This window comes from Triplophysa dalaica, chromosome 15 (assembly GCF_015846415.1).
Source record: "Triplophysa dalaica isolate WHDGS20190420 chromosome 15, ASM1584641v1, whole genome shotgun sequence".
NCBI classification, from domain to species: Eukaryota; Metazoa; Chordata; class Actinopteri; order Cypriniformes; family Nemacheilidae; genus Triplophysa; species Triplophysa dalaica.
The window spans coordinates 13,640,716-13,656,688 of NC_079556.1; the positions used below are offsets into that span (position 1 = coordinate 13,640,716).

The following is a 15,973-nucleotide window of genomic DNA, read 5'->3' on the forward strand; positions in this document are numbered from 1 at the left end:
CTTTGCGGAACAGAAGTTAAGTTTGGGCCACAAGAGCATGCGCTGTAATGTTTGTTTATGTTGTTGCTTTGATGCATTTATGTTGAGAACTTTTTTGGAAGCTGGTCTAAATCACAACAATAAGCACATTAGAAGATACAAATAATGAGAGAATACAAACCATAGTAACTGTTTGTTTTTAGATTAAACAAAAATCTCAACTAAGAAGATTGTTTGGATGATTGGACTAAATCTCAATATCATAAAAAACCTGTTCATTTAAAACATTGCTTAAATGCTTAAAAATGTGTGTAGTATAATGTAACATATGCATTAATTTAGTTAATTAGAAAAAACTAAAACATTTAATCTTGTAAACTTTTTTAGTGAACGATTTGGAATGAATAACAAGGAAACAAGCCAACAAGTGCCCACCATACTTGAGAGCTCCTTTAATACTGTCTAAAAAGCATTTGGCTTTTTGTGAGGTTGGTTGATAGAATGCCCAGAAAATGCTGAACTCAAGGCAAAGGATGGCAACTTTCATGAGTAGTTCTAGAATGCTTAAAACTGTTGATTTGTCATTTCATTTGTTTTATGCGTATGGATGCTTCTCTTTTATTCTTAAACAATAACAACGACTGCTTAAATGTTTCAAAAGTGGCAGTGTTAAAATAAAATAAGTAAATTAGTGATTAATAGAAATAGCAGACAGGAAATAAAAAATAAATCAACATTTATTATATGGTAAAAGTAAAAGGTTGCCTATTAATCCACTAGACTATTTATTTTTAGGCTCATGAAATACATCTGTGTGTCCCCTCACATTATTCAGTATAGAACTGAACCAGTATAGGCACGCTGTAGCCTACTAAGCAGAATGATTTAATAACATTCCACTCAAATAATAAGTGAGTCAGAAAACTTTGAACACTTGTCAGAACTGTGGGACAGTGGTGGCCCCTGATGCAATTTCCTGTGTGTGCAGGGCATACACACACGCGCATTAAGGGGGTTTGGCTCCCGGCGTAATCTGAGCCCAGCGCTCTGCTCTTTAAAGGAATAAAGGATGAATTTACTGAATGGAGATCCGCTGTAACGTCTGCTGAGTTCAGAGCAGCGCTGAACACATCTCAAGACGGAGCGATACGAGTGAAAGATTTACAGGAGGGGTTAGAGTTGACAAACTTTGGAAGCGCAACGATGTGACGTGCTCGAAACATTAAAGTGAAAACTCGTGCGGTCAACAGAAGGACAATCACAAGGTAGGCTGAAAGGACTCGCGTCTTCTCGTGCAGGTTTTGTTTTCGACGGCTGGTTCATGACATGATTTAACAGTATAACAGCTGTAGACCCCAATGTAGGTTAGGTGACATGATCGGCGGTTTATCTCTACGTTAATGTTGACATTTTCAGTAGTTTGACACACCTGTGAGTTGTACGATTTTCGGACAAAAGTAATCCCAATATTTCCTGCACGTGTCATCTTCAGTAACCGTTTCGATGCTAATACGGCAAAGCAAAGAGAATACGGATGGTGATTACAAACAACTTGAGAGTGTTTAAGTTTGCAACTTTACATGTGCATGTCCAAATGTGCTCACGTTGGGTTTTTGATTACAATGAATGAGTTTGATAACATCTGGTTTTGACCTCGCACGCGCATTTAGTTCAGCACAGTCTTTGTACTTTAAAGTTTATTGTTAATTTTTAATCTCTCTCTCTCTCTCTCTCTCTCTCTCTCTCTCTCTCTCTCTCGTCATGGATGTTGCATGACGTTAAATTAAATAAATTACATTACAAAGTTATATTGGCAGGTATACTGTAGATGATCATATTGATTATGTTTACACCTCAGCATTGATGAATCTCTTCAGCTATATTTGAAGATTTTGGTTCCAAAATGAGACGGCTCCGTTTTTTTTTTCAAAAATCATGTTTTTTATTGTGCATTCCAATTAATATCAATCATACGGCAGTTGATTTGTTTTGATCTAAGCCATAATAAAAAAAATACAGCTAACTAACACAATAAAAACATGGTTACATAATATAAAACATGACTTTTGAAAAATTTCCATAACGGAGTTATCTCATTTTGGAACCAAATTCTTCATTTACTGCTCAGGCTGATAATGAGTGTGACCTGTTTACAGAAGCCAGTTATTAGACTGAATACAAGGTTTGGTTTTCTGTAGACCGGATAAGAAGAAAGAAGCAACAGGAAATATATTTAAACTGCTGGATACTTTCATAGCTCATCTACATTTGTGTAATCCAATCTTTTTATACCAGCACTTAAATGTTTTATTTTACAGCAGATGTTCTCACTCCTAAATATGAAATCTGTGCAGTCTAGGGATGTGGCGATGCACTATATTCAGAAGTGCCTTTTCATAGTGGCATCGATGCCAAAGCCATAGACACACTCACAACTGTTTGTCAATTCATTTTTAGTTTGTGTTATTTCTGTAGCGTGTTGGTCACAATACATTATTGATTTAAAGCAGCTCCAAAAATAAAACAGACAGTGGCATATAACCTGTCCAGGTAAAATAAAGAATATTCAGAAACCAAGCCACGCTGAATAGCTTAAACCAGCCTGAAGTTCTTTGGTGGGCTGGTCAGCTTGGCCAAGTTGGCTTTTAGTTGGTTTCTCAGCCTGAACAGCTGACAACCTTCAAAACAGACAAACCTGACTAGATTGTCTAGGGGGGTGACCAGCTTGGCTTGGTTTTCCATTTTTTTCAGCAGGGAAATGAGAAACCACGGAGACGTTCTGTGAAGTTGTACTCATTTAAGCTTAAAAAAAGAAGCACAAAACGCATCTAGAGTGACATTTATTTTGCCATTTTCTGTTTACCACTTTGGGCTAGTCATGCAGGCCTTTTAAGTTAGTCAGACCTCCAAAGCTGATGTTACGGGTGGCCATAAATTGTTGAATGGACACCAAATGGAAAACTTTGTTGCAGACTGGAGAAGCTGAAACAAAAGATGTCAGGCTCAGTTTAGCTGAGTCTGGCGGCTTCTCTTGTGAGATGTATAGTCTGTGTGAGAGCAAATAGTTGGAAAGCTTAAAGGCTGCTCCAACCTGTAATATCTACTTGAAGTATTAATTTAGGAGATCACACACAGATAAAATAGCATATAGCACTTACTATGGTTTAAATATTCAAACAAATTCAGCAGTGATAAAACTCAAATGTCACTGTCTATTGTTCTTCCGGAGCTCGACTGGAAGAGCATGGCACTAGCAATGGCAAGGTCATAGCTTTAATTGGGGAATAGATACACTGATGCAGTAAAACGCATAGGATGACAGCATCTGGTAAATGCATAAATGTAAATGATTGTGTTCAGGTCGTGTTCATTGCAATAAGGGAATCACATTACCACAAACTGCTGATTTGAGTCATTCCATTGAGATGCCAAATTCTTGGAAAACCAGTTTGGTCTTAACACACACAATCCTGAAAAAAACAGAGGGGATTTCACACAACTGTTGCGATGATATCATTCAATCACTTAATCACTTACATCACTGCAGCTGCATGCTCAGCAGAGATTTAGGGTGTGTGTGTGTACATAAACTATGATATGTGTTTATTGGAATCACAGAGGTGGTTGTGTTTCACTAAATGATGCACCAGAAATGTGTCCTGGTTTTCCGCTGGCCTTACATGACCCACACACTTAAAGATTTTTTCTCTTGTGATATCAATTGGCGCATATGATTGCTTGTAAAATAGTTATTATTGTTTCCTTATGGAGCATCGCTTTAAAGTATATGGAATCTGTCAGTAAAGCTTTGCAGTGATCTGGCATCCACATTTTATTGCCGCGTGGAGATGTAGGAGCTTTTATGGTTGTTTGATGCTTTGAGGAGGAGACACTGCTGTGGAAAGCTTCTGGCTATAAGATGGACTTAGAGAAGAAGCCTTATGAGCCGTTACAAGAGGATTTTGCCATGACACATTGGTGTATTTGGGGTGATGTAGTTCCATAAAATCTGATTCTGCGTTTTGGGATGTGTGACTAATGTGCAGGTTTATTTCACATGTAATTGATCTATTAATTATCATGTAACGATTCACCCAGCTCACGATGAGGTGCTATTCACGATACTGATCTCACGGTACAATTCATTTTTACTTAACGAGTTGAGAAAATTTCATGTAAAATAAAAAAGTCTCTTTAATATATACAAACTAAAACTTTGCGGGTTTCTTGGATTTATTTTACATTTACGAAATATCAGCATATCCACAATTTCCAGGGTTGCAGTAAACACATCTGCCCCTGCTGGTCAAACTGTGTATTGCGATTCATTTAACATCTCAACCGAGTTGAATCTCATATACTATGATTTTTTTTAGCCGACTCACCGTGAATCATTACATTCCTATTAATTAGTAATATGGTGGGATATAGTGCTTCACTTAAGGGCATTTTTTATGTTCATGGTGATTTATGTTGATAATTTTTCAAACTTTTTAATTCATTCTATGAGAATCACATTTAAAGATTTTGTGAAAGGGTCCTAAAATGTCTGTGCACATATTAAACTAGTGATGAAAAAAAATTACAAATATCGGCCGATATGTCGGTCTATCACTAGTTTATAAACGCAAAAAAATGCATGCACGGTGGACAGGCATATATTATGTATACAACAAACTTTTAATCTGGATGTTATAAGTCAACTTGTTTAATAAACTTGTTGGTTTGTTTTTATCCTGCACTGTGGTGTAAAATCAAACCAACCCTTGGGTTATAAATTAACCTATGCTGAGTTGTTTCAACCCATTGGGGGGTAACAACAGTCTATTACCACATTTTAAAAGTCTAAGTTCTTTGATTCATAATTGTTTTTTATTTTTTTTTATTACACACCCAACGATTGAGTTTAAGTTAATTAAAATTGTAATACATTTTTTGTTATTTTCAAGTTAGTATAATAAAAACCAAAAAAAATAGGCTGATACAGATATGGCCATTGATATCACAATGTTAGCACACATTTTGCCCCTTTGCAAAGAGAAGTTCAAAGTTTAGGTACATGAAGGCTAGATGCTTTTAAAGACCAGTGTTCTACCATTAGGGTAAGAGTGTTGTGCTTTTTCTCTCTTCCATCCCTCCCCCAGTCAAACAAACAAGCCAAGAGTGCAAAATGCCTTGTTTCCTAAAGCATTAGCACAGAGGGTTCATGTGCAAAATCGGCTATTTGCATGTTGCTGTAATATTTGGCATTACAAGTTGACGTTTAGGAGGAATATTGGCTTCTTTTGACCTAGCTTTCTGACAGCCATGCCTGCCTCCGCCAGGCTGTAGTTCCCAAACCTCAGGTTTTGACTTCAGTCGTGTCTGTATATAACTGGATAGTGAGTTATGGCTCTTTGGTCAGCTAGAGGAATCTCTCTGTGCGCCGCTTCTGTAATTTGTCAGCAGGGCTGTAGTTACGACTGTGCTAATTGCAGAGCGTGACAAGACACAGTTGCGCCGCTCTGCAGTTTAAATGTCTGCAGCGGTGGAGACTTCTTGTGTCTCGTTCAGCAACTACATTCTGTTTATTGTCTGTTACAGAGGCTATTATATTGTCGAAACGACAATCGTGACTGTTTTGAAGTTTGCCAAAAATATATTATTTTGCATTGTAACCTTTCGTTGTATGTCCTCACCATCTGAATAGGGTTGTTATATTTAGCCGTTTTCAAACCTTTAGGTTAGGGTGCATTTGTGAAAGGCTCGATTTAAGCTGCAGCGATGATTTGATATACAGTGCGTACAACCACGCATACCGCAGGACTGCAAGGACTTTTGTCACTACGTTTGCCTAGGTTGCTACCAACACAGAACTTTTCAAGCATGTGCTTGGAACCTACAAACTATAGTGGTCTGTCAGGTAAAAATAACCCTCGCTTTCAACTATTCAAGAGCTTTTCTCCTTTGAGCTGCCGCATTCTTTATCCTTTTTTTGGGGAGACAGAGAAAGACCCCCTCCCTCATATTTGTAATGGGACTGTCATGCAGAAAGACTCCATTGTGTGGGCCAGGATCCTGTTTCTCACTGGGTTTGTAATTAAGAAGGGTTTGCTTGAGCAGGGATATTTAGGTGGCTGAATATGGGGTAGAGATTGCTTGGGGTTCTGGGTAAACTGTCTAAACATGCGTAGATGGAGTTATTAGTATATATTCTCACTTATTGGACATGCTGGTGTCTATACTATATGTAGTACAGTGAGAGAGAAATGTGTCATCTTTTTGTGCTCACAGTTCAAGTTTGCTTTTTAGTGGTTACCAAGGTAATGGCTTAAAAGTGAGATCATTGAAGAGAGGGAAACAATACAAGAGATGTGAGTGAGACACTTGGCCCCAGAGCATTTACCATCAAACCAATGATGTCAGCAGTGTTCTCATTTTATGGTAAATATCTTTGGATAACATGGATTTTGGCCTCTTTTGTATTCGATTGTCTAATGGAATAAAAATCTATTCTCCAACGGCACAATAAACATCACAGAATGTTCCTGACATTAAACTATTATACTATTGCTGGATAAATATCTTTTATTTATTGTTAATGCTGATAATGAACTGGTTGGCCTTTGGCATTAGAGTGCTGATATACAGTATTCAAAACAGTAATACTTGTTAAATTATATAATGCTATTGTTATACAGTGAAATATATAAAATTTAAAGAGAAATATTTATGTTGATCACTTTAACAAGTCTAAGGGGATTTGCTAGTGTTAATTGATTTATGCTGGTCTTCCAATCTGGTATTAATGCAGCCTAATTCTCAGAACCAGTCAATTGTGGAAAATGCAGGAGCTTTATGTGCATTGTATTCAAGCAAACCCTCAAAGTAAACGTAGTTCATTTTCCACCTGTCAAATTCCCACTGCTGTTCCTCATACGTGTTTACATCTGTGTTTCAGGTTGGCAGACTGGCACACGGGCACAGATGATAGAGGTGATGGAGGGCATCACCGCCACAGCAGCAGTGCCCAACACCTGTGTGGATTGGCAAAAGAGATGCATCGCCTTGGAGGAGCAGCTCATTAGGTTTCGTCTGCAAGCGGGAAACATTCGACACCTACTCGCTGAAAGGGTAAGTAAAGGGAATTATGGGTAACTTCGTTTTCAGAACTCACCCTGTTGTATTGCAGTTATGCACATGATAAAAAAATTGTGTTTTATTCATAGCTTATTTGACCATACAAATAACTCTTGAGCTGGATTGTTGCCAATTTTTTGAGTGTCATGCACATACCATGGTATATGGTTACATCACAGAACATCACAATGTCTTGTGCTAGTGATGTCAAGGTCATGGGTTTGATATCCACATACATGGGCATACTGATAAAATATAAAAGACTGAATGAGTAAAAAGTTAAATTCGTAAATGTAGTGTAAAGATTGTATTGCTCATTTACTTTAAAAAGGTTATTCGCCTCAGTCACAGTGGAAGGAGCTATTTTGTTCCTCCTTGTCTCCTCCATTTCTCCCTCCTGTTCTACAGCTTGGTCATGGTGCATTGACTTCAGTGTTTCGTCTCGCAAGAAACGGTTAACTGTCAAACTTGGCAGCCAGCCCTGCAGGGAAAATCAAAGGGAAACCACTGACTCGTGTCAGTCCTTGAGTGGATATACAGGTGTGTGTGTCATGGATAAAGGAATGAATCCTCCGTTATTTAGCAGATCAGTGAAAAACGTTCACAATGCAAGCCTTAAGCCGGTTTGCACGTTGCATCGCGCTGTATCCAGTGAAAGAATTTCGTATTATAACGATTCTATCATCATTTGTTGCAAGTGCTTATGTTTATAATCTGATGCTTGATGTTTGGCAACTGAGCTGTAAAGTGCACTTCCGTCAACAGAATAGCATGTTAAGCTTTATATTAGCGCATAATTATGACGCAAGTCGATCTACAATGACCCAAAAGTCACATGAATTCCGATATGACCGTTCAGACTGAGGTCGCATTGCGAAACATCAGACCTGTATCTGATTTAGGACTACATATGGAAGTGGCTCAGATCAGATTAAAAAAGATCAGATTCCATCTGGTTTGCACTGTTCACTCTGTCATCCAGTAAACAGATATGAGCAAAAAAATCTGATTTTGGTGCCAGTGTGAACGTGGTTTACAGGATTTTGACATCCGTCTGGCTTGCTTGTGTAAAACTTGCATTCACAGTGCCAGAGGTTGTCAGAGCATGACTGTTCTGTTGCTATTGCATTGTAGTGTTTGTTAATGCATTGCTATGCATTTTCTAGGGCATTGCTACTGTAAGTAGTTGCCAGGATGTTATGTTGCTTGGTAGTTTCTTACTGGCACACATTCTTACATACCCACATTCCTATAGACCACTTTGCAAAAAGATTGTTTTAATCTTACATATATAATTAAATCATTCTGTCCTTCCAAAACCTGAGATGTCCAAATTAAGTGTTTTTCAGGAAATGGAACACTTGTTAAATGACTAAATACGGTGTTGTCAAAATTAAAAAATGTTTTAATACTTTTGTTGGTTAGATATTTGCTAAACCAAGTGACAAACATAAAGGGTGACTAAAAATACATATGATATATGGCAGGAAATAAAAAACCAAATATGGAGTCACTAGTTAAGACGGACAGCAGTGATATATACATTTTGTATGTTTTGTATATATACAAGTTTGTTGGTTTTATTTTGTTGAAACATTTGTAGAAACTTTTTCTAAAGTGGTCTATACACTATTTAAAAAAAATCTAAGGGTCACAATTTGGTAATTTTGTATATATTTTTTCATAATTTAAGAATAATAGTTCCCTTTCTGTCGGTCTCTCGACGTTGTGTCGAGAACGACAGATGGGGTTCGCCCTTGAGAACCAATCAACTCTGACTACTATAGAAAAGGCCAATGAAATTTGGCGAATGAAATTTGCATGCCGGGCTCCGCCCCCGGATATCCGGTATAAAAGGAAGCCGGCGTGCAGCATTCATTTACCTTTTGTTCTTCAGAGCCTTCGCTCATGACTACGAACTGAACGAATTCAATGAATTCTTCGTCTTCTTCTACTGCCGGATCTACGACGTGTAGCAGCGGATCGTCCCTACCTGCAGCGACCTTCCCCTGGGCGTCTCGGCAGTTCCGAGGGTGTGAGATTTATCTAAAAGTCCTTTTCAGGACTGACTGAGCATTCTCCAGCGCGGCTGTTCTCTTTGGTGCGGAAAGGATACGATCGCTGCATTAGGTGTGTGGGCGTCCAGCACACTGAAGCAGCGTTCGTTGACACATCTGCCCGCACTGCGGGTAGATTGTCATTCAGAAGTTGCGGTCACGGGTGGCTGTCTTCCTACGGGAACCAGCCACCATTTCGTTTGCTACCAGGGCTGTGACATCTGTGGCTACGGCCCTGATGACCACCCATGTTAGCAGCGTTAGTGATATGGGGAACTCTGCGAACGTAAACCCGCCAGCTAAGTGCTCACGGGCCGATCGCACCCCGATTCGCTTTTCTGAACGTTCCCCAACCGGCGGTGGCATACCGTCCGGATTCTCACGCACACACATCGAGAACGACATGTCCCGCTGTTCTCTTGGGTGCGGCAGGGGACTGACACGATCGCTGCATTAGGTGTGTGGGCGTCCAGCACACTGAAGCAGCGTTCGTTGACACATCTGCGCGCACTGCGGGCAGATTGTCATTCAGAAGTTGCGGTCACGGGTGGCTGTCTTCCTACGGGAACCAGCCACCATTTCGTCTGCTACCCGGCGGTGACATCTGTGGCTACGGCCCCGATGACCACCCACGTTAGCAGCGTTAGTGATATGGGGAACTCTGCAAACGTAAACCCGCCAGCTAAGTGCTCACGGGCCGATCGCACCCCGATTCGCTCTTCTGAACGTTCCCCAAACGGCGGTGGCATACCGTCCGGATTCTCACGCACACACATCGGGAACGATGTGTGACATAGATGAGATGTCGCTCGCAGCATCGGAGGGAGACTGACATCCGACTCTGACGAATCCGAGCTCCACCCCCAGCGGTCGAGTTAGGAGGAAGCAGAAATGTCATTCATGCTAACCCGGGGTTCCGGAGGTGCATGAGGAGCTGTGTAAAACTTGGAGCGCTCCACTCTCGGACCGCTCCAGTGAAAACCAGCTCCACCTCCCTTACTTCCCTCGATGGTGGGGCAGCCAAGGACTGCGTCGAGATCCCCCGAGTGGAACGTCCGCCCGCGGTGCACCTGTGCCGCGGACGGCTACCACCTGGGGGGAATCGGCCACGCCTACGGTCCAAAGCACGTAAGACTTCGGCATCACTGGTGTCGAGGGCTTGCGATGCCGCGGACAAGGCTGCCTCCTCTCTCTTCGCCATGGCCATCCTGCAGGTCCGCCAGGCCAAGGTGTTGAGAGAGCCCCACGAGGGTAAGACCGACCTGGGTATAATGCAGGATCTCCGTGCCGCCGCTGACAGCGCTCTACGGGTGACTAAGGCGGCGGCACGGGCCCTGGGTCGGACGATGTCCACGGTAGTGGTCCAGGAGAGACACCCCCGGCTATACCTTGTGCAGAAGAGTGATACCAAGGAAGTCCGCTTTCTTGATACACTCATCTCGCAGGGTGGGTTGTTGGTAAAGACCGTCGAGGACTGCGCTCAGCAGTTTTTGACGGTGAAGCAGACAGTGGCAATTAACCACATTTTTCTCACCGCGACTCGGCCGCCTGAAGGCCTCCGAGATCCCGCGTGACGTCTGCTTCCCTGCAACCCAGGACCCCTTCGACATCGATTCCGGTTCCTGTGCCCCCACAGGCGGCACCCCGGAAGCAGAGGTCGAGGGGGGAAACCTCCACCCTGTCAGCAAACTTCTCACGAGAAGGGACACTGACGGGAAGACTCCAGGGAGAACAACATCGGGCCCGAACCATCACAGCCACGGCTCTGATCGGTCGGCACGTGACGACTCCTGCCTCGTCACCAAAGCCGGGCCCTTTTCAGGGCCTGGCGCCCACTTACTCACAGAGTTTTTCGGTCTCCCCGGGTGTACTTGCAGCCGATCCCACACTCCACTGGACTGTGCTCGGCGAACCGACCTCACGCCCTGGCGAGGCGCGAGGTCGTACACATACGACAGTTGTCACCACTCTCAAACCGACAGTGCGTGCCATTGTCCCGCCAGGCAGGTAAAAAGGCGGAGCCATCCTTCCCTCCGGGGACCCCCCGCGACAGATGGTTAGCTCCGCCAGCCGACGAACCACCCCCTGTGGAAATGATGAAGCAGACTGCCCCCTTGGTCACCCTGTACAGTCCCTGGGAGCTCAAGAGCTGCCCACACTGTCTCGCTGGCTAATGCGGGTGGTCCGTCTTGGTTACTCGATCCAGTTTCCCAGAGACTTCTGGCAAAACAGGCATCGAGTTCGTCCAAAATCAAGACGTTCAGTGGGTCACAACCTGCACTTCATCATTCCCTAGAAAGACGGCGGGTTGCCATAGGTCTGCGTACCCTGAACAAGCACCTTCACGAGTTGCCGTTCAGATGCTCACGCAGAGGCGCATCCTGACATCTATCAGGTGTCAGGATTGGTTTGTGGCAATCGACCTGAAGGACGCTTACTCTAATGTCTCGATCCCCTCGACACTGCCCCGTTCCCATGGTTCGAGTTCGAGGGGTGGGCATATCAGTACAGAGTCCTCCCTTTCGGTCTGTCCCTGAACTATCTCGACGACTGGCAAACACTCGTGAGATCTGTTCTGTACACAGAGGGACCTGGTGCTCCGGCATCTAGATCGATTGGGATTTCAGGTCAACCGAGAAAAGAGCAAACTCTCCCCAGTGCAGAGCATCCTCTTTCTCGGTATGGAACCAAACTCTGTCACCATGACGGCACAGCTGTCCGCAGCACGTGCCCAGTCAGTGTTGGAACTGGAGGCTCCTGGGACACATGGCATCCTCCGCGGGGGTAAGACCCCTCGGGCTGATGCACATGAGACCGCTTCAACACTGGCCACAGAGTCAAGTTCCGAGGACAGCGTGGCACACCGGCAGCAGGCGCATGGTGATGACGCCCTGCTGCCGACGCACCCTAACCCCTTGGTCTTCCATGACCTTCCTCCGGGCGGGGATTCCCCTCGGGCAGGTTACGAGGCACGTCGTGGTGACGACGGACGCCTCGCTGCAGGGGTGGGGTGCAGTGTGCAACGGGCACGCAGACGCGGGGCGCTGGACGGGCCCCCGTCTGCGCTGTGCAATTGCCTAGAGTGGTGTACGCTCACGGTAACTAACACAACTTGCCCGACGCCTCCTCCTGTGGAGTTAGCAGGTGATCCGCTCCCTGCGGGCCACACACATCCCGGGCAGACTGAACCAGACAGCCGACACGCTCTCTCGTCAGTATACGCCTTGCGGAGAGTGGCGACTCCACCCCCGGTCCAGCTCATTTTGGGTGTTGTTCGGACAGGCACAGATAGACCTCTTTGCCTCCCATGACACCACCCATTGTCTGCTTTGGTACTCCCTGACCGAGGCCCCCCTCGGCACGGATGCCCTGGCGCACAGCTGACCACGGGACGGGCGGAAGCACACCTTCCCCCCCCAGGAGCCTCCTTGCACAAACACTGTGCAAGGTCAGGGAAGAGGAGCACCAAGTGTATTGGTTACACCACACTTGTCTAACCGCACTTGGCTTCAGAGTTGATGCTCTGAACAGCGACTCCCCCTGAACCATTCCCCTGACAGAGGACCTGCTCTCTCAGGGCAAGGACACGTTCTGGCATCCCAGATCAGACCTCTGGAACACCCATGTCTGGTCTCTAGACAGGACGAGAAAATCCTGAGATGGCTACTCCCCCTCTATGGCTGAGACCATCACCCAGGCTAGGGCCCCATCTACTAGGCGGTCACACGCCTCTAGACGGCGCCTCTTCTCGTCCTGGTGTCTCTCTCTCTCAACGAGAAAAGACCCACTGAGGTGCTTGATCAGGATTGTGTTCCCCTTCTCACGAGACTGGAGACTAACATCTCCCCTCCAAACTGAAGTGTATGTAGTCGCTATCGCCACTCATCACGACTCAGTTGATGGAAAGTTTCTAGGGCAACTCGACCTGATCACCAGGTTCCTAACGGGCGCGAGAGGGCGGAATCCGCCTCATCTCCGCTCCATACCCTCTTGAGAGCCCCTCAGAGGTTCCGATCTTCCTCACCTGAGTAAGACAGCCCTCCTGTTGGTGCTCGCTTCCGTCAAGAGGGTAGGGGACCTCCAAGCATTCTCTGTGTCACCGGATTGCCTTAAATTCGGCCCTGGTATTCTCACGTTATCTTGAGACCCAGGCCCGGATACGTGCCCAAAGTTCCCACTTCTCCCTTCGAGGACCAAGTGGTGGACTTGCAGGCGCTCCCCACTGGGGAGGAAGACCCAACCCCATCCGTGTTGTGTCCTGGACCGCACGCAGAGCTTCAGTAGCTCTGACCAGCTCCTAGTTTGTGTTGGAGGACAGCAGAAGGGGAAGGCTGTCTCCAAGCAGAGTCTGGCGCACTGGGTCGTGAATGCCGTTACGACGGCATTTTGATCTCAGAATCTCCCATGCCCATTGGCAGTGTGGGCTCACTCCACCGGAGTTTAGCCACCTCCTGGGCACTGGCAGAAGCACCTCTCTAGCAGACATCTGTAGAGCTACGGGTTGGGCTACGCCCAAACACTACGCCCAAACACTGGCATCCGGTGGGGCGTATGCCTGCGAAAGCACCTTCCCACCCTCCAAGAGGTTGGGTCAGTGTGCTATCTACCCTTTTCTTCTTACCCAAACACATGGCTAAGAAAATTGGTACCTCACCAACCTTCCTTCTTACCCAGACACTGGTTAAGAACAGGCATTCCATCCATCACTAAGCAAGCACCTCCTGGGGGTTGGCTGGGCAGAGCAGCCTTCCCCCTTAGGCCGGGAAACCTTATGACCTATCACAGATAGTTCTAACCGGACCTGTGCTATCGGACGCAGTAACACCCCCACCGTGGGCTGTTCCGTCTGTTATACCCTCATGACAATGGTTCCCACACAGGGTAACCCATGAGCTTCCCCAGGTGGACCTCCACCTCGCGGTACTACCCAGTCCGCCCCTTCCATGCGTTCTCCTCCAAGGACGAGACCATATCATATCTCCACCATATTCCTCCCCACGGGTAGGAGGTGGCCTCTGCAGCGCTTCTCTGATTAAGAGTTGCGCTTTTCCCGGTGTAAACCCGAGCCGGACGGCCTCTCGCCTGTAGAGAGCAAAGGCCCCGTCCGTGAAAGGTTACCGGTCAGGGCTGTACCCATCTTTCTCCCAGAAAGCTCTGGAACCCCCCGACCACCACACTGGAAGGTTACAAGTTTCACGAAAGCGTCGAGCTGACACGCCCAGGCTTGTTACCGTCGCTTCGCTGAGATTGTGACGCGATACAGCGTTTGTGGCGTTTTCCATAGATAACCCCATCTGTCGTTCTCGACACAACGTCGAGAGACCGACAGAAAGGGAACGTCTTGGTTACGTATGTAACCTCAGTTCCCTGATGGAGGGAACGAGACGTTGTGTCCCTTATGCCACAAACACGTATCGTATTCTGCTGCAGTCGTGAGAGGATCTCAGGCTCTTCAGAACAAGAGGTAAATGAATGCTGCACGCCGGCTTCCTTTTATACCGGATATCCGGGGGCGGAGCCCGGCATGCAAATTTCATTCGCCAAATTTCATTGGCCTTTTCTATAGTAGTCAGAGTTGATTGGTTCTCAAGGGCGAACCCCATCTGTCGTTCTCGACACAACGTCTCGTTCCCTCCATCAGGGAACTGAGGTTACATACGTAACCAAGACGTTAACCTATAAAAACTACGAAATATCAAAGAAGTAATACGGGAATTATGTGGATTAATCAGAAAAAAATATTAATTATTGTAGTCTAGCATCTACAAAGACGTCGACCTTTGCCTGGAATAAGTATGTTCTGATTTTAAGAACCAGCTTCTTAGATTTTTTTAAACAGTATTGAAGGTAACATAACATACTGAACTCAACATACTGTATTTTGGGCTTATGTGAGCTGCGTTTTTGATATTATTTTTACCAAGCCATCAATCTAAAAAAATAAGGTTGAATTTGCATATTGTAACGCAAGAATTGTATGTTCTATTTTCTGTTTTCCTCCGCTCAACTCAAGTTCAAACATTCATCATGAAAAACATTTTACTCAAATGACCCTAAACTCTTGAATGGTATTAAAACAGTCTTCTTAACAAGCCACATAATTTGTGGGGTCATTCAAGACCATTGCACAAATGCTGCGGGATAAGTTAAATTTAATACTTGGTGTTTTTAAAAAACTTGCCTTTCAAAGCATCATTAATAATGTTAAATGACACATTAAATGGGAAGATTACTAACCATTTAAAACACCAGAACACCTTCTAACCAGTTTAAGTGCAAAACGTCCCCTCTGTAAACACGGAGTGGAATAAACATGACTTCACCGATGAAGAGATAAACAATATAAGATTGGTCTGTAAACCATGCGTATACATGGTTATCTTGATGTCAATAACTTGGTCCAACAGCATCAGGGATGTTTTTCTTTTTACTCCAGGAGGTAAGTCTGATGTTGTGTGGGTTTATGTCTGTGTACGTGTGGTGGTCCCATTGGGGTGTTTACTGTCCAAACACACAGACCACAGGGGCGTTAAGTCTTGGATTGTCTTCCAAACATCCTCAATCAAGTTTCTTTGCTTTCTGGTCATCACTCTCACATCACCCTGACCTCCACTCTCTCCCACTCTCCCGTTTTTCAAATCATGTAGGGTTTTTGTTTCTGCTTGTGTTGTTGAAGAGAAGTCCTGAGTGTTTGCTGCTGGTGTCTGCTTAGAAGAATTAAAACGCTTCTCATCTGTTTCTCTGGGTGGCATTAGGAGTGTTTTACACATTGACCCACTTTGCAGAGGAAAAACTTGACCCCGAACCGTGTAAGGGGT

At 44.9% G+C, this 15,973-nt stretch overlaps 1 protein-coding gene across 2 annotated transcripts in view; it reads left to right on the forward strand.

Annotated features, from left to right (window-relative positions):
• Nucleotides 1–1,012: 1,012 nt before the first annotated feature.
• plekhh1 (pleckstrin homology domain containing, family H (with MyTH4 domain) member 1) overlaps nt 1,013–15,973 on the forward strand; it is a 41,832-nt gene continuing 26,871 nt past the window's right edge. For both annotated transcript variants that reach the window (XM_056768603.1, XM_056768604.1), the window contains exons 1-2: nt 1,013–1,244; nt 6,920–7,092. In XM_056768603.1, coding sequence (XP_056624581.1) covers nt 6,946–7,092 — 147 coding nt within the window. In that variant the 5' untranslated portion in view covers nt 1,013–1,244; nt 6,920–6,945. The remainder of the gene's footprint in view (nt 1,245–6,919; nt 7,093–15,973) is intronic.